At 42.5% G+C, this 20172-nt stretch overlaps 1 protein-coding gene across 1 annotated transcript in view; it reads left to right on the top strand.

Moving 5' to 3' along the window:
• The window catches only part of si:ch211-106h4.4 (MAM and LDL-receptor class A domain-containing protein 1), a 208028-nt gene that overhangs the window by 91034 nt on the left and 96822 nt on the right, over positions 1–20172 (top strand). Inside the window, exons 5-15 of the mRNA XM_061921077.1 lie at positions 1175–1277; positions 1355–1526; positions 1709–1925; positions 3307–3432; positions 3520–3644; positions 4893–5127; positions 5205–5464; positions 5589–5679; positions 9711–9851; positions 9940–10071; positions 10135–10268. Of these exons, the coding sequence (XP_061777061.1) occupies positions 1183–1277; positions 1355–1526; positions 1709–1925; positions 3307–3432; positions 3520–3644; positions 4893–5127; positions 5205–5464; positions 5589–5679; positions 9711–9851; positions 9940–10071; positions 10135–10268 (1728 nt within the window). The 5' untranslated portion in view covers positions 1175–1182. The remainder of the gene's footprint in view (positions 1–1174; positions 1278–1354; positions 1527–1708; positions 1926–3306; positions 3433–3519; positions 3645–4892; positions 5128–5204; positions 5465–5588; positions 5680–9710; positions 9852–9939; positions 10072–10134; positions 10269–20172) is intronic.

Below are 20172 nucleotides of genomic sequence, written 5' to 3'. Positions count from 1 at the left end.
GTCTGTACTGTGTGTATTATATACATATATATATATATATATATATATATATATATATATATATATATATATATATATATATATATACATATATATATATATATACATATATATATATTTATGGGATGCAACTCAGTATTCTTCTTCCTCCAAACACGACGAGCTCCAAATCTCAGGATACATGGCCCCATTCATTCTTTCCTTAACACGGATCAATCGTCCTGTCCCCTTAGCAGAAAAACAGCCCCAAAGCATGATGTTTCCACCCCCATGCTTCACAGTAGGTGTGGTGTTCTTGGGATACAACTCAGTATTCTTCTTCTTCCAAACACCAGGAGTTGAGTTTATACCAAAAAGTTCTATTTTGGTTTCATCTGACCACATGACATTCTCCCAATCCTCTGCTGTATCATCCATGTATCCATTTTGGTATAAACTCAACTCCTGGTGTTTGGAGGAAGAAGAATACTGAGTTGCATCCCAAGAACACCATACCTACTATGAAGCATGGGGGTGGAAACATCATGCTTTGGGGCTGTTTTTCTGCTAAGGGGACAGGACGATTGATCCGTGTTAAGGAAAGAATGAATGGGGCCATGTATCGTGAGATTTGGAGTCAAAACCTCCTTCCATCAGTGAGAGCTTTGAATGGTTGACCAAATACTTATTTTCCACCATAATTTACAAATAAATTCTTTAAAATTCCTACAATGTGAATTCCTGGATTCTGTCTCTCCCAGTTGAAGTGTACCTATGATGAAAATGACAGACCTCTGTCATCATTTGAAGTGGGAGAACTTGCACAATCGCTGGCTGACTAAATACTTTTTTGCCCCACTGTATGTATGTAGGTATGTATGTATGTTTGTCTGTATGTATGTATGTAGGTATGTATGTGTGTACGTGTAGTATATATATATATATATATAAATATTCACAGCCTGGCCCCTAACCAAATTGTTTAAATCCAATGCGGCCCCGAGTCAAAAAGTTTGGGGACCCCTGTTCAGGATAATGGGTCTCAGAAACTATTCACTCGCATATTGAATGTGGGTGTGCTCATGTGAAATCTATGCTGCTATGCAGGCTGTACACCGGCTACTCTAAAGTGTATGTGCAGTGCTATAGTATCGTCCCCTAAAAAAAAATATACCTTTTTGTATGCTTTCAACAGGACACGTCATGTTTTTGGATGGAAAACAAGGCTGTTCTCCCACAAATGAGGCCCTTTTGGAATATTTAGTGGGGACAACGGCTGCTGTGGGATGTCAGATGAGGTACTGCTGGGATGTACACACCAATGGATTATACCGGTCGGTGATATCGTCTCCTTTGTCCTTTTTCATGATTTTAGCTTCTGGTATCATATTCATGAGGAAAACTCAGCAACATCGTCCTCGTCCATCCATGTGAACCTGGTCAGAGGGACAGACACGGACACCAATCTGCTGACGACTCCAGTGAGTTCGGCAGAGGAGTGGCACAATGCCCGAACCGTCATCGGGAATCGTCCCGCCGAGTACAAGGTTTGTTGAAATATCGGAAAAGATAAAAAGCAAGCCCATGTTGTCGTGGTAAGGTGCATTATTCAAAATCAATCAATCAGAGAATACCAAACAGAATGACTCACTTTAATACTCATTCGACTAATCTCCCAAAGTACCACAGTCTTGGCTCACCTTATTAAAAAAACATTTCACTCCTACAGCTCCAGTTTTTATACACTTGTCCATTTTGGAAAGCCACGGATGTGATGCTGGATGACATCAGCTTTGAGAACTGTGCCGAGGGAGACATACCTGCAGGACCACAGCAGCTGTCCTGTGACTTTGAGGAGGACACGTGTTCCTGGTACCACGACTACACCGCCAGCATGCTTTGGCAGCGGACTAAAAAGAGTTTCGTACATCACATCGTGGGCAATGGTTTGTGTTGTTAGCAGGCATAACCAAACAAATGTGATAACTTTATCCTCACTTGTGTGTATATATATATATATATATATACATGTATATATATATATATATATATGTATATATATATATATGTATGTATGTAAATGTATGTATATATATATATATATGTATGTATGTATATGTATGTATATATATACATGTATATATATATATATATATATACATATACACATATACATATATGCATATATATACATATACACATATACATATATGCATATATATACATATATATACATATATGCATACATACATATATATACATATACATGTATATATATGTGTATATATATATATGTATGTATATATGTATATATACATGTATATGTATATATATGTATGTATGCATATATGTATATATGTATATATACATGTATATGTATATATATGTATGTATGCATATATGTATATATATGTATATATATGCATATATGTATATGTGTATATGTATATATATGCATATATGTATATGTGTATATGTATATATATGCATATGTGTATATATATGCATATATGTATATGTATATATGTATATATATACATGTATATATATGTATATGTATATATATATGTATATGTGTATGTATATATATATGTATATATATATATATATATAAATATATATATATATGTGTATATATATATATATGTATATATATATATATATATATATATATATTTGTGTATATATATATGTGTATATGTGTATATGTCTAGATTGGATTTTCCAGAGAATAGTGCTGGATACCGTGGTAGAGCGCAATAAATAGGTGTGGGAAAAATCCCAATACTACTTCATCTCTACAGAACTGTTTCTTGAGGGAACCCCTCATGAAACAGTTCTGTAGAGATGAAGTAGTCTTGTGATTTTTCCCACACCTACACATATATGTATATATATATATATATATATATATATATATATATATATATATATATATATATATATATATATATATATATATATATATATATATATATATATATATATATATATAAATACGTTGGGTCAGGAAACAACAGAGGCTATTTCATCCCTACAAGCCTTTTTCTCAGGTTTCTCTGCTTTTCGGGGGAGAAACCTGCTAAACAGGCTTGTAGGGATGAAATAGTCTCTGTGTTTATTCCTGACCTAACATAAATTCCGCTCTGCCCCAGTATTGAGCACTTTGTAATGGGTAAACCACAGGAACCTCGACTATATATATATATATATATATATATATATATATATATATATATATATATATATATATATATATATATATATATATATATATATGTATGTGTGTGTATGTATAAATAACATGCTTTCTCCTGTCTCTTACAGGCTATTACATGCTCATATCGAGCAAAAGTGGTCTCAACACCTCGTCCGCAGCGAGACTGGTGGGCTTCACCGTGGGTCCAGTCGTCTGCGTCAGCTTCCACTACCACATTTTTGGCAACAGCATTGGTAGGCACCCTTTTTCAAACTAATCGTAACTCCGCTCAAAAAAAAAAACTAAACAATTGGGCTACGATGAAATGTTTTGATTCCCAGGTTCATTAAAGTTCATCGTAAAGTACCCGGGTGAAGCAGAGACTGTTGTGTGGATGAGGACTGGCACTCAGGGAAACAAATGGAGATTCGCGGATTTAACCTTCTCCAGTGACAAACCAATACAGGTCAGTGTGCATATGGTGTCCATGATTATTAAAAATCAGGAGTTTTTTAATTAGTTCAAACAGGATGCTCAAGACGGAGCCTAACCCCCATAAAACATGTGTGTAAGAGGGAAACATCAAAGAACACAAAGAGCTGATGCAACCAGCCATTTCTACACACAGACACAAAAGTAAAACAACAACAAAATGCAAAGAAACATATCCACTGTGGTGGCCTCTGTGGTTTTCCACGTCATTGTCTGCTGGGGTGGAGGGAGCATGGCCAGAGACAGGAGCAGACCCAACAAAGCAACCAAGAGAGCCGACTCCACACTCGGCCATCCACCAACTCTCGGCCAGTGTCCAGTCCGCATGGATGAGCCAGGATACGTCTCAGGAGACCTGGGTGCCCGATACCTGCTCATTCAGCTAAGACACTGTGAAGCTTGTCCGTCCCGGCGCTCAGCGCTAGCTCTGCAGCCCTGTCTCTTCAATCGCGTCTACTCCGGTCTCTCCAAACGGACTCCGATGTGGCAGAGACCCAGCAGCCGGTCTCCATGGCCAAAAGGCTCCCGGCAGGCAGATCCAGAAGTTCACAAAAAGCTCCGCAGGCGTCACAAAAGTGCCACCCCTTGTGGCACAGTCCCAAAGGAACAGTCCGCATGGATGAGCGAGGACGCGTCTAAAGAGACCAAGGCGTCCGATACCCCCTCATTCAGCCAAGACACTGTGCAGCAGCCCTGTCTCTTCAGCCGCATCTCCTCCAGTCTCTCCAAACGGACTCCGATGTGGCAGAGACCCAGCAGCCGATCTCCATGGCCAAAAGGCTCCCGGCAGGCAGATCTAGAAGTTCACAAAAAAGCTCCCTAGGCGTCACAAAAGTGCCACCCCTTGTGGCACAGTCCCAAAGGAACAGTCCGCATGGATGAGCGAGGACGCATCTAAGGAGACCGAGGCGTCCGATACCCCCTCATTCAGCCAAGACACTGTGCAGCAGCCCTGTCTCTTCATCCACATCTCCTCCAGTCTCTCCAAACGGACTCCGATGTGGCAGAGACCCAGCAGCCGGTCTCCATGGCCAAAAGGCTCCCGGCAGGCAGATCCAGGAGCCCACAAAAAAAGCACTGCAGAAGTCCCTTAAGTGCCACCCCTTGAATTTTTTTCAATTTTGGAATTGGAATTTTAATTCATACTTTTGAAAACCGCAGTACTCTGACAATAATCATGTATCCGACACCATTTTTTTCAATTCTTTCTGCTGTCCTCCAGTTTATCATAGAAGCTGTGGTGGGTGGAAGTCAAGGAACCATTTGCATAGATGACCTGGTAGTGTCCAACAGTGGTGACTCCTGTCCAGCGGAGCGTGAGTGCACCTTCCAAGGATCGCTCTGCGGTTTGCAGCCGGTTCCATCCGCAGACTTCAGCTGGAAGCGGGCAACAGGCGCGTCTCGACCCGCTAACTCCTCCGGCCCTGGCACGGATCACACCCTGGAAACAGAGCATGGTTAGAAGTCGATCACAATTGAGTTTTTTTCCTACTACTTGTATAAGCTCCAGTAATGTCAACCAACACTCCTGTAGGTTATTACCTGAGCGCTGAGTTGTGGCGACACCGCCCAGGGTCCAGAGTTAAAATAGCGACGGCACTGATGGAGCCCACCCCACCTCACGGTGAATGCTTGATGTTCTGGTTCTACATGGAGGGAAGAGGTGTGGGTGAGCTCAATGTGCACCTTCAAACTGCTGGCGCCCTCGTCCAGCTGTGGAGCAGGAGCGGAGATCAAGGGAGCCACTGGAGGCACGGCAGAGTCTCACTCCTGAACCCCCATTCCTCATATCAGGTAGGGATAAGTATAGACTGCTCAGCGGGTCCATGGTAAACATTGATGGACTACAAGTCAAGATTTATAACATTTGACCCTGGGCAAAACTGTTACTGACTGTACATACCACATACTACTACAGGTGGTTTTTGAAGCGCTGACAGGGAAGGGTCCGAGGAGAGATATCGCCATTGATGACCTGGCTGTTCTTAATGGAGTGTGTCCTCCAGAAGGTAAGGCAAAAAGCACCACGCTGTCTTTAAAGGGGAACATTATCACCAAACCTATGCAAGCGTCAATATATACCTTGATGTTGCAGAAACAAGACCATGTATCTTTTTAACCGATTTCCGAACTCTAAATGAGTCAATTTTGGCAAATTAAACGCCTTTCTGTTCATCGGTCTTTTAGCGATGACGTCAGAACGTGACGTCACCGAGGTAATACACCCGCCAGGATCATTCTGGAAAATCCCTTATCTGCTTATTGTGTTACTAGTGTTTTAGTGAGATTATGTAGTCGTACCTGAAAGTCGGAGGGGTGTGGCCTCGGGTGTGGTGACCGCCAGTGTCTCCGAGGGAAGCCAGGCTTCTCCACGAGGCAAAGCAGCCGGGCAGAGATTTATTTATTTTTTCCCTCCACAGAGTAATAATAATAATAATGGATTAGATTTATATCGCGCTTTTCTATTGTTAGATACTCGAAGCGCTCACAGAGAAGTGGGAAGCCATCATTCATTCACACGATGGTGGTGGTAAGCAGGAGGAATGACGCAAACTCTCCGCTCATGTCTACGGCAAGAACCGAATGTAAACAAGGAAACAGCAGCTGTGTTTGTGTTGCTAAAGGCAGCTGCAATACACCGCTTCCCACCTACATCTTTCTTCTTTGACGTCTCCATTATTAATTGAAAAAATTGCAAAAGATTCAGCAACACAGATGTCCAGAATACTGTGTAATTATGGGATTAAAGCAGACGACTTATAGCTGAGATCGGGCTGGAAAAAAATGTCCACTACAATCCGAGACGTCACGCGCACCCGTCATCATACCGATGATTTCAGGGAGGGATTCAAGTTGCACCACTGGCAAGAAATCTGCCGCCAGACCCCCATTGAATGTTCCAGAGTGTCTCCACATTTTACCGGCGATGCTAAGACAGACATGGCACAGAGATGTATGGATAACCTGCAGATGCATTTGCAACCATTAAGTCAACAAAATCACAAAGGTGAGTTTTGTTGATGTTGTTGACTTATGTGCTAATCAGACATATTTGGTTGCAGCATGACTGCCAGCTAATCGAGGCTAACATGCTACGCTAATCGATGCTAACATGCTATTTACGCTAGCTGTATGTACATTTGAAACTAGACACCCACATTTAATGCGAAACAAACACTTACCAATCGACGGATTTAAGTTGCTCCAGTGTCACAAGATGCGAAAGTCCTGATCGTTTGGTCCGCACATTTTACCGGCGATGCTAATAAGGCAGCCATGCTATGGGCCACTTCATTAGGTACACCCACGCTATGGCTGAATAGCGTCAATAGCTATTCGCTCAATAGCTTCAGTTTCTTCTTCAATTTCGTTTTCGCTATCTGCCTCCATACTCCGACCATCTGTTTCAATACATGCGTAATCTGTTGAATCGCTTAAGCCGCTGAAATCCGAGTCTGAATCCGAGCTAATGTCGCTATATCTTGCTGTGGTAACCGCCATGTTGTTTGTATTGGCAGCACTGTATGACGTCACAGGGAAATGGACAGTGGTTTCGAAGATAGCGAAAATAAGGCACTTTAAAGCTTTTTTTAGGGATATTCCGGGAGGTATAGAATTTTGAAAAAAACTTCGAAAAATAAAACCAGCCACTGGGAACTGATTTTTATTGTTTTTAACCCTTTTGAAATTGTGATAATGTTCCCCTTTAAAACTGCAAGAATGGACAGCCAAAAGGCGGCTATGGCGACCGCTCAAGGTTGACGGGCCAAGTGGTTGCTGTGGACAGGTGGTCACTATATGCAGGTACCATAGTGACCGCTTGGGAGTAGGTTTTTTTCCAAGTGCTTTTTCTCCGATTTAACTTTGGCCCGTCCCACTTGACACACCAATAAGCTTGTTTGTAGATGCATAACCATCCATCCATTTTCTACCGCTTATTCCATTTCGGGGTCACGGGGGGCGCTGTCGCCTATCTCAGCTACAATCGGGCGGAAGGCAGAGTACACCCTGGACAAGTCGCCACCTCCCCGCAGGGCCAACACACATTTCCTTATTGGGATTTGCGTTTGTTATATTTGTTATAACTTTGTGACATGATACAATGCACATTTGATTGAGTTCCATCTGCATCACATCACACCAACTCTCAAATCCCTTCACTGGCTTCCTGTTCCACTCAGGGTTGAATACAAAATCTCCCTACTAACTCACCAGTGCCCCCCGTCTACCTCAAAGAACTGCTCACCCCCAAATCCTCCACACGACACCTCCGCTCCAAACAGGCTAACCTCCTCCAACTTCCAAGGACAAAGCTAGGAACTATGGGAGACCGGGCTTTCTGCTTCGCTGCTCCCTGACCACCTTAGGGCACCTCAGACTGTGGATGCTTTTAAAAAAAGGCTTAAAACCCCTTGGTTTAAAAAAAAGCCTTTCTATAGATATGCATGCTAGTTCTAGCTATTGGGCTGTTTCTAGTTTCATATTTTGTTTATTTTTATTATCTTTTTATTATTATTATTCGAGAGAGTATGGGGTATCGAACTGTCTTATTGTGGCGGTCCGCTCCCTGTACGATCAGTGTCAGAACATAGTCCACTCCCTGTTTGATCAGTACCAGAGCTGGGTCCGCAAGTCGGACACGTTTCCAGTGAGGGTTGGACTCCGCCAAGGCTGTCCTTTGTCACCCATTCTGTTCATAACTTTTATGGACAGAATTTCTAGGCGCAGTCAAGGCGTTGAGGGGTTCCGGTTTGGTAACCGCAGGATTAGGTCTCTGCTTTTTGCAGATGATGTGGCCCGGATGACTTCATCTGGCCGGGATCTTCAGCTCTCGCTGGATCGGTTCGCAGCCGAGTGTGAAGCGACCGGAATGAGAATCAGCACCTCCAAGTCCGAGTCCATGGTTCTAGCCCGGAAAAGGGTGGAGTGCCATCTCCGGGTTGGGGAGGAGACCCTGCCCCAAGTGGAGGAGTTCAAGTACCTCGGAGTCTTTTTCACGAGTGAGGGAAGAGTGGATGGTGAGATCGACAGGCGGATCGGTGCGGCGTCTTCAGTAATGCTGACGTTGTATCGATCTGTTGTGGTGAAGAAGGAGCTGAGCCGGAAGGCAAAGCTCTCAATTTACCGGTCGATCTACGTTCCCATCCTCACCTATGGTCATGAGCTTTGGATCATGACCAAAAGGATAAGATCACGGGTACAAGCGGCCCAAATGAGTTCGGGTCTCTCCCTTAGAGATAGGGTGAGAAGTTCTGCCATCCGGGAGGAAGCCACCCGAACGCCTCCCTAGTGAGGTGTTTAGGGCATGGTAGGAGGCCACGGGGAAGACCCAGGACACATTGGGAAGACTATGTCTCCCGGCTGGCCTGGGAACGCCTCGGGATCCCCCGGGAAGAGCTGGACACAGTGGCTGGGGAGAAGGAAGTCGGGGTTTCCCTGCTTAGGCTGTTGCCCCCGCGATGCGGCCTCGGATAAGCGGAAAAAGATGGATGGATATTATTATTATTATTACTATTTTTTTAAACTGTGGCACTTTGAGGTTGTTTGCTCAACGTAAAGTGCTTTGTTTTTTTTTTACAAATAAAATGTATTATTATTATTATTTTCATCATTCTTGCAAAGAAACAAGTCCAGAGCTCCCGCTAATTCAGCGTTTTAGTGAGTTGTATTTTTCATGCACTTATTTTTGCTGTATTTATTTGGCACAAGTGAAAAAAATGCAGACAGAAAAAACAGTCTGTGGTGCAAAAAAAGTTGGGGGACCACTGGTATAAAACATGTCTTTCTGTGGCAGCACCGGAGAAAGTTGGACATGTCAACAAACTATAATGAGTTCAACAAAATGGTGCTTCACAAATACTCATCAGTGAGGCATGTTTAACATAAAAAGTGGGATTTCTGACAATTAGGAAGGTTTTTTGTCATGGATTGCAGACCCCGGTCCAAACAAAGGTTCTAACACTACTTTTCCCTGCGAGTGACACGTGTTGGCCGCTATCAAGAAGTTCTGACTGTATATTAATCCCAATGTTTTTTCTAGGTTTTTGTGACTTTGAAATAGATTCATGCGGGTGGGTGAACAACCCTCCAGCCGATTCAGGGTTAGACTGGGACTGGCTTTCTGGGAAGAGCGAAGGCCACCATGTCCCAAAAAAAGACCACTCTACCATGTCCTCTCTTGGTAACAAACTGCATATATTTTGTGTGTTTGTGTCTAAAAGTTTTTTTTTAAGATTTTAAAAGAATTGCTGTTCTACTTCTGGCTTGAGGCCACTTTGTTTTCTACAGGTCGTTTGGGTCTGAAGGAGCCCAAAAAGCTCAGCTCGAGAGTGAGTCCATGGAGGCTGTGGAACAAGCGTGTCTGGAGTTCTGGCACTACGCTGCAGGATGGACGGCCAACAGTAAGGTCAAAGATGTGACGGAACCGTTTAAAAGCATGTTCATCATTCATGTGTTGATTCCAGAACCTTCAGACATCACCTTGACGGTATTTGTCAACGAGACCTCCGGGCTGCGCTACATTTGGAGCACCAATGGATACCTCAATGACACCTGGATCCAGAGCAAGGTTGACTACAGTGCATCAGGGCCTCACCAGGTAGTTATCTCAACGCACTCCACACATGGATCAGTTCTAGGACCATGGTGCTTATATGTTCAAAAACTGACAGTTGAAGGGAGAAAGGAAGAAACCTCAAACAGACTGTGGAACATCATCCTCTACAGAAGTGGTCCTCAACAACCATCTAACATAATAGTGAGAGTCCAGTCCATAGTGGATCTAACATAATAGTGTGAAAGTCCAGTCCATAGTGGATCTAACATAATAGTGTGAAAGTCCAGTCCATAATGGATCTAACATAATAGTGAGAGTCCAGTCCATAGTGGATCTAACATAATAGTGAGAGTCCAGTCCATAGTGGATCTAACATAATAGTGAGAGTCCAGTCCATAGTGGATCTAACATAATAGTGTGAGAGTCCAGTCCATAGTGGATCTAACATAATAGTGTGAGAGTCCAGTCCATAGTGGATCTAACATAATAGTGTGAGAGTCCAGTCCATAGTGGATCTAACATAATAGTGAGAGTCCAGTCCATAGTGGATCTAACATAATAGTGTGAGAGTCCAGTCCATAGTGGATCTAACATAATAGTGTGAGAGTCCAGTCCATAGTGGATCTAACATAATAGTGTGAGAGTCCAGTCCATAGTGGATCTAACATAATAGTGTGAGAGTCCAGTCCATAGTGGATCTAACATAATAGTGTGAGAGTCCAGTCCATAGTGGATCTAACATAATAGTGAGAGTCCAGTCCATAGTGGATCTAACATAATAGTGTGAGAGTCCAGTCCATAGTGGATCTAACATAATAGTGTGAGAGTCCAGTCCATAGTGGATCTAACATAATAGTGAGAGTCCAGTCCATAGTGGATCTAACATAATAGTGTGAGAGTCCAGTCCATAGTGGATCTAACATAATAGTGTGAGAGTCCAGTCCATAGTGGATCTAACATAATAGTGAGAGTCCAGTCCATAGTGGATCTAACATAATAGTGAGAGTCCAGTCCATAGTGGATCTAGCATAATAATAAGAGTCCAGTCCATAGTGGATCTAGCATAATAGTTAGAGTCCAGTCCATAGTGGATTTAACATAATAGTGTAAGAGTCCAGTCCATAGTGGATCTAACATAATAGTGAAAGTCCAGTCCATAGTGGATCTAACATAATAGTGGGAGTCCAGTCCATAGTGGATCTAACATAATAGTGAGAGTCCAGTCCATAGTGGATCTAACATAATAGTGTGAAAGTCCAGTCCATAGTGGATCTAACATAATAGTGTGAAAGTCCAGTCCATAATGGATCTAACATAATAGTGAGAGTCCAGTCCATAGTGGATCTAACATAATAGTGAGAGTCCAGTCCATAGTGGATCTAACATAATAGTGAGAGTCCAGTCCATAGTGGATCTAACATAATAGTGTGAGAGTCCAGTCCATAGTGGATCTAACATAATAGTGTGAGAGTCCAGTCCATAGTGGATCTAACATAATAGTGTGAGAGTCCAGTCCATAGTGGATCTAACATAATAGTGAGAGTCCAGTCCATAGTGGATCTAACATAATAGTGTGAGAGTCCAGTCCATAGTGGATCTAACATAATAGTGTGAGAGTCCAGTCCATAGTGGATCTAACATAATAGTGTGAGAGTCCAGTCCATAGTGGATCTAACATAATAGTGTGAGAGTCCAGTCCATAGTGGATCTAACATAATAGTGTGAGAGTCCAGTCCATAGTGGATCTAACATAATAGTGAGAGTCCAGTCCATAGTGGATCTAACATAATAGTGTGAGAGTCCAGTCCATAGTGGATCTAACATAATAGTGTGAGAGTCCAGTCCATAGTGGATCTAACATAATAGTGAGAGTCCAGTCCATAGTGGATCTAACATAATAGTGTGAGAGTCCAGTCCATAGTGGATCTAACATAATAGTGTGAGAGTCCAGTCCATAGTGGATCTAACATAATAGTGAGAGTCCAGTCCATAGTGGATCTAACATAATAGTGAGAGTCCAGTCCATAGTGGATCTAGCATAATAATAAGAGTCCAGTCCATAGTGGATCTAGCATAATAGTTAGAGTCCAGTCCATAGTGGATTTAACATAATAGTGTAAGAGTCCAGTCCATAGTGGATCTAACATAATAGTGAAAGTCCAGTCCATAGTGGATCTAACATAATAGTGGGAGTCCAGTCCATAGTGGATCTAACATAATAGTGAGAGTCCAGTCCATAGTGGATCTAACATAATAGTGTGAGAGTCCATTCCATAGTGGATCTAACATAATAGTGAGAGTCCAGTCCATAGTGGATCTAACATAATAGTGTGAGAGTCCATTCCATAGTGGATCTAACATAATAATGAGAGTCCAGTCCATAGTGGATCTAACATAATAGTGTGAGAGTCCAGTCCATAGTGGATCTAACATAATAGTGAGAGTCCATTCCATAGTGGATCTAACATAATAATGAGAGTCCAGTCCATAGTGGATCTAACATAATAGTTTTAACGTCCAGTCCATAGTGGATCTAACATAATAGTGTGAGAGTCCAGTCCATAGTGGATCTAACATAATAATGAGAGTCCAGTCCATAGTGGATCTAACATAATAGTGAGAGTCCAGTCCATAGTGGATCTAACATAATAGTGAGAGTCCAGTCCATAGTGGATCTAACATAATAGTGTGAGAGTCCAGTCCATAGTGGATCTAACATAATAGTGTGAGAGTCTAGTCCATAGTGGATCTAACATAATAGTGTGAGAGTCCAGTCCATAGTGGATCTAACATAATAATGAGAGTCCAGTCCATAGTGGATCTAACATAATAGTGAGAGTCCAGTCCATAGTGGATCTAACATAATAGTGAGAGTCCAGTCCATAGTGGATCTAACATAATAGTGAGAGTCCAGTCCATAGTGGATCTAACATAATAGTTTTAACGTCCAGTCCATAGTGGATCTAACATAATAGTGTGAGAGTCCAGTCCATAGTGGATCTAACATAATAATGAGAGTCCAGTCCATAGTGGATCTAACATAATAGTGAGAGTCCAGTCCATAGTGGATCTAACATAATAGTGAGAGTCCAGTCCATAGTGGATCTAACATAATAGTTTTAAAGTCCAGTCCATAGTAGATCCAACATAATAGTGAGAGTCCAGTCCATAGTGGATTTAGCATAATAATAAGAGTCCAATCCATAGTGGATCTAACATAATAATGAGAGTCCAGTCCATAGTGGATCTAACATAATAGTGTGAGAGTCTAGCCCATAGTGGATCTAACATAATAGTGAGAGTCCAGTCCATAGTGGATCTAACATAATAGTGTGAGAGTCCAGTCCATATTGGATCTAACATAATAGTGAGAGTCCAGTCCATAGTGGATCTAACATAATAATGAGAGTCTAGTCCATAGTGGATCTAACATAATAATGAGAGTCCAGTCCATAGTGGATCTAACATAATAGTGAGAGTCCAGTCCATAGTGGATCTAACATAATAATGAGAGTCCAGTCCATAGTGGATCTAACATAATAGTGTGAGAGTCCAGTCCATGGTGGATCTAACATAATAGTGTGAAAGTCTAGTCCATAGTGGATCTAACTTAATAGTGAGAGTCCAGTCCATAGTGGATCTAACATAATAGTGAGAGTCCAGTCCATAGTGGATCTAACATAATAGTGAGAGTCCAGTCCATAGTGGATCTAACATAATAGTGTGGAAGTCCAGTCCATAGTGGATCTAACATAATAGTGTGAAAGTCTAGTCCATAGTGGATCTAACATAATAGTGTGAGAGTCCAGTCCATAGTGGATCTAACATAATGGTGAGAGTCCAGTCCATAGTGGATCTAACATAATAGTGTGGAAGTCCAGTCCATAGTGGATCTAACATAATAGTGTGAAAGTCTAGTCCATAGTGGATCTAACATAATAGTGTGAGAGTCCAGTCCATAGTGGATCTAACATAATGGTGAGAGTCCAGTCCATAGTGGATCTAATGTAATAGTGTGGAAGTCCAGTCCATAGTGGATCTAACATAATAGTGTGAAAGTCTAGTCCATAGTGGATCTAACATAATGGTGAGAGTCCAGTCCATAGTGGATCTAACATAATAGTGTGAAAGTCTAGTCCATAGTGGATCTAACATAATAGTGTGAGAGTCCAGTCCATGGTGGATCTAACATAATAGTGTGAAAGTCTAGTCCATAGTGGATCTAACTTAATAGTGAGAGTCCAGTCCATAGTGGATCTAACATAATAGTGTGAAAGTCTAGTCCATAGTGGATCTAACATAATAGTGAGAGTCCAGTCCATAGTGGATCTAACATAATGGTGAGAGTCCAGTCCATAGTGGATCTAACATAATGGTGAGAGTCCAGTCCATAGTGGATCTAACATAATAGTGTGAAAGTCTAGTCCATAGTGGATCTAACATAATAATGAGAGTCCAGTCCATAGTGGATCTAACATAATAATGAGAGTCCAGTCCATAGTGGATCTAACATAATAGTGAGAGTCCAGTCCATAATGGATCTAACATAATAGTGTTAAAGTCCAGTCCGTAGTGGAACTAACATAATAGTGTGAGTCTAGTCCATAGTGGATCTAACATAATAGTTTTAAAGTCCAGTCCATAGTAGATCCAACATAATAGTGAGAGTCCAGTCCATAGTGGATCTAACATAATAGTGTGAGAGTCCAGTCCATAGTGGATCTAACATAGTAGTGTGAGAGTCCAGTCCATAGTGAATCTAACATAATAGTGAGAGTCCAGTCCATGGTGAATCTAACATAATAGTGAGAGTCCAGTCCATAGTGGATCTAACATAATAGTGAGAGTCCAGTCCATAGTGGATCTAACATAATAGTGAGAGTCCAGTCCATAGTGGATCTAACATAATAGTGAGAGTCCAGTCCATAGTGGATCTAACATAATAGTGAGAGTCCAGTCCATAGTGGATCTAACATACTAATGAGAGTCCACTCCATAGTGGATCTAACATAATAGTGTGAGAGTCCAGTCCATAGTGGATTTAACATAATAGTGTGAGTCCAGTCCATAGTGGATCTAACATAATAGTGAGAGTCCAGTCCATAGTGGATCTAACATAATAGTGAGAGTACAGTCCATAGTGGATCTAACATAATAGTGAGAGTCCAGTCCATAGTGGATCTAACATAATAGTGTGAGTCCAGTCCATAGTGGATCTAACATAATAGTGAGAGTCCAGTCCATAGGCGATCTAACATAATAGTGAGAGTCCAGTCCATAGTGGATCTAACATAATAGTGAGAGTCCAGTCCATAGTGGATCTAACATAATAGTGTGAGAGTCCAGTCCATAGTGGATTTAACATAATAGTGTGAGTCCAGTCCATAGTGGATCTAACATAATAGTGAGAGTCCAGTCCATAGTGGATCCAACATACTAATGAGAGTCCACTCCATAGTGGATCTAACATAATAGTGTGAGAGTCCAGTCCATAGTGGATTTAACATAATAGTGTGAGTCCAGTCCATAGTGGATCTAACATAATAGTGAGAGTCCAGTCCATAGTGGATCTAACATAATAGTGAGAGTCCAGTCCATAGTGGATCTAACATAATAGTGAGAGTCCAGTCCATAGTGGGGCCAGCAGGAGACCATCCTGAGCAGAGACAGGTCAGCAACGCAGAAATGTCCCCAACCGATACACAGGCGAGCGGTCCACCCCGGGTCCTGACTCTGGACAGCCAGCACCTCATCCATGGCCACTGGACCTGTGCCCCCCCCCCCTCCTCTTCCACAAGGGAGAGAAGGGCAAAGCAGAAAATACAAGAAACGGCAGATCAACTGGTCCATAAAAGAGGGTCTATTAAAAAGCTAGAGGATACAAAAGAGTTTTAAGATGGGACTTAAATGCTTCTACTGAGGTAGCATCTCTAACTGTTACTGGAAGAGCATACCAGAGTACTGGAGCCCCAATAGAAAAGACTCTATAGCCCGTAGACTTTTTTTGGACTCTGGGAATCACTAATAAGCCAGAGTTCGTAAAGTTCTTCGAGTTTTTAAAGTTGACTAACTTCTCAGCCTGGTGCCAAAACCGTTTACCATACAAGTGATGATTTATAGTCTAGCAAATATATTTTCTTAGGAGTGAAGTTCTTTCTCCTTCTTCTTTATTTCACGACGGATTCCAACCAACGGTATTAGTAGCTGAAGCTAGTTAGTCCCGGGCTACTCGCCATTGGTCGGAGGAACCACATGACCAAGGGAATGTGTCACAAGGGCAGGGAAGTACTTCCTCTTTGTTAACTCTTACAGTAATAATGTTGTGAATACTTGGTAACATGCATGTCACGTCATGTAAATAACGTGCTGTCGTCAGTTTTTAGCTAAATATTTTAGGAGGCTTTTTCGGCGGAACAGATGAATCCCAATTACCAGCATGGTTAGCCGCCACTTATTACGAGTGTTTCACGATCGACAACTTAGTATCAAGGAGGAGATTTGTGTGTCTCTTGTGTCACATATGGATTGTGGTTGATGGGCAAAATTCCCCCCAAAAGTGCATATCGCCTTTAAAGGGGAACATTATCACAATTTCCAAAGGGTTAAAAACAATAAAAATCAGTTCCCACTCGCTTGTTGTATTTTTTGAAGTTTTTTTCAAAATTTTACCGGTCCCGGAATATCCCTAAAAAAAGCTTTAAAGTTCTGGATTTTCGCTATTTGCGATGCCACTGTCCATGTCCCTGTGACGTCATACAGTGCTGCCAATACAAACAACATGGCGGTTACCACAGCAAGATATAGCGACATTAGCTCGGATTCAGACTCGGATTTCAGCGGCTTAAGCGATTCAACAGATTACGCATGTATTGAAACAGATGGTTGGAGTATGAAAATATTGAAGAAGAAATTGAAACTATTGAGTGAATAGCTATTGACGCTATTCAGCCATAGCGTGGGTGTACCTAATGAAGTGGCCCATAGCATGGCTGCCTTATTAGCATCGCCGGTAAAATGTGCGGACCAAACGATCAGGACTTTCGCATCTTGTGACACTGGAGCAACTTAAATCCGTCGATTGGTAAGTGTTTGTTTCGCATTAAATGTGGGTATCTAGTTTCAAATGTACATACAGCTAGCGTAAATAGCATGTTCGCATCGATTAGCGTAGCATGTTAGCATCGATTAGCTGGCAGTCATGCCGTGACCAAATATGTCTGATTAGCACATAAGTCAACAACATCAACAAAACTCACCTTTGTGATTTTGTTGACTTAATGGTTGCAAATGCATCTGCAGGTTATCCATACATCTCTGTGCCATGTCTGTCTTAGCATCGCCGGTCAAATGTGGAGACACTCTGGCACATTCAATGGGGGTCTGGCGGCAGATTTCTTGCCAGTGGTGCAACTTGAATCCCTCCCTGTTAGTGTTGTTACACCCTCCGACAACACACCCACCAGGCATGATGTCTCCAAGGTTCCAAAAAATAGTCGAAAAAACGGAAAATAACAGAGCTGAGACCCGGTGTTTGTAACGAGAAAATGAAAATGGCGTCTGTGTTACCATCGCTAAAAGACCGATAAACAGAAAGGCGTTTAATTTGCCAAAATTCACTCATTTAGAGTTCGGAAATTGGTTAAAAAAATACATGGTCTTGTTTCTGCAACATCAAGGTATATATTGACGCTTGCATAGGTTTGGTGATAATGTTCCCCTTTAAGGACCTTTACACATGGAGCAGGACTACAACTCCAGTTCTCATACATTAAAGTCCTACTGAAAACCACTACTACCCACCACGCAGTCTGATAGTTTATATATCAATGATGAAATATTAACATTGCAACACATGACAATACGGCCTTTTTAGTTTACTAAATTGCAATTTTATAATTTCGCGTGGAAGTATCATGCTAAAACGTCACGGTATGATAACGCCTGCGCATGACGTCTCGGATTGTAGTGGACATTTTTTTCCAGCCCGATCTCAGCTATAAGTCGTCTGCTTTAATCGCATAATTACACAGTATTCTGGACATCTGTGTTGCTGAATCTTTTGCAATTTCTTCAATTAATAATGGAGACGTCAAAGAAGAAAGATGTAGGTGGGAAGCGGTGTATTGCAGCTGCCTTTAGCAACACAAACACAGCTGCTGTTTCCTTGTTTACATTCGGCTCTTACCGTAGACATGAGCGGAGAGTTTGCGTCATTCCTCCTGCAGCTGTGGACTCTCTTGCCTCCTCCCTCGGGCCGCCACCGACCGTCGGATGCTTACTCATGGGTCATGGCGTAGTGGGTAGAGCAGCCGTGACAGAAACCTGAGGGTTGCAGGTTCGCTTCCCACCTATTGACATCCAAAAAAGCGCTGCCGTTGTGTCCTTGGGCAGGGCACTTCACCCTTTGCCCCCGGTGCCGCTCATACTGGTGAATGAATGATGAATGAATGATAGGTGGTGGTCGGAGGGGCCGTAGGTGCAAACTGGCAGTCACGCTTCTGTCAGTCTACCCCAGGGCAGCTGTGGCTACAGATGTAGCTTACCACCACCAGGTGTGAATGAATGATGGGTTCCCACTTCAATGTGAGCGCTTCGAGTATCTAACAATAGAAAAGCGCAATATAAATCTAATCCATTATTATTATTATTACTCTGTGGAGGGACAAAATAAATAAATCTCAGCCCGGCTGTTTTGCCTCGTGGAGAAGCCTGGCTTCCCTCGGAGACACTGGTGGTCACCACACCCGTGGCCACAGCCCTCCGACTTTCGGGTACGACTATATAATCTCACTAAAACACTAGTAACACAATAAGCAGATAAGGGATTTTCCAGAATTATCCTAGTAAATGTGTGTAATAACATCTGAATCGCTCCCATTGCCCTCGTCTTTTTTATTTTTTTTTCTAGTCCTTCACTCTAACTTTCCTCATCCACAAATCTTTCATCCTCGCTCAAGTTAATGGGAGAATCGTCGGTTTCTCGGTCCGAATCGCTCTCGCTGCTGGTGGCCATGATTGTAAACAATGTTCAGATGTGAGGAGCTCCACAATCCGTGATGTCACACGCACATCGTCTGCTACTTTTTCGGTCCGAATCGCTCTCGCTGCTGGTGGCCATGATTATAAACAATGTTCAGATGTGAGGAGCTCCACAACCCGTGACATCACGCGCACATCGTCTGCTACTTCCGGTACAGGCAAGGCTTTTTTATTAGCGACCAAAAGTTGCGAACTTTATCGTGGATGTTCTCTACTAAATCCTTTCAGCAAAAATATGGCAATATCGCGAAATGATGAAGTATGACACATAGAATGGAGCTGCTATCCCCGTTTGAATAAGAACATCTCATTTCAGTAGGCCTTTAAGGAAAACCAACTGAATCCCACGAGAACAGGCATTTGGCGACGGAGCAAGGGATAAATGGCCTCTGGTGGAGAACAGAAGCTTGACTACTGCAGACTAGCTACTTCTACTCTTAAAATAAGGGATGTGCTGTTCTGGTACCTAATCAAGGGAGAGTAGAGAGATGGTAGGATACTGACACACAAGGACCAGGTTGCCAACAAATACAGACCAACCATCCATCCATCTTCTTCCGTTCATCCAAGGTCGGGTAACGGGGGCAGCAGCCTAAGCAGAGAAATCCAGACTTCCCTCTCCCCGGCCACTTCGTCCAGCTCTTCCCGGGGGATCCCGAGGCGTTCCCAGGCCAGCCGGGAGACATAGTCTTCCCAACATGTCCTGGGTCTTCCCCGTGGCCTCCCCCCGGTCAGACTTGTTCTAAACACCTCCCTAGGGAGGCGTTCGGGTGGCATCCTGACCAGATGCCCAAACCACCTCATCTGGCTCCTCTCCATGTGGAGGAGCAGCGGCTTTACTTTGAGTTCCTCCCGGATGGCAGAGCTTCTCACCCTATCTCTAAGGGAGAGACCCAAACTCATTTGG

This window comes from Nerophis ophidion, linkage group LG14 (assembly GCF_033978795.1).
Source record: "Nerophis ophidion isolate RoL-2023_Sa linkage group LG14, RoL_Noph_v1.0, whole genome shotgun sequence".
Lineage (NCBI taxonomy): Eukaryota > Metazoa > Chordata > Actinopteri > Syngnathiformes > Syngnathidae > Nerophis > Nerophis ophidion.
The sequence above is the reverse complement of the archived record's forward strand: the minus strand, read 5'-3'. Positions and strand labels throughout refer to the sequence as shown.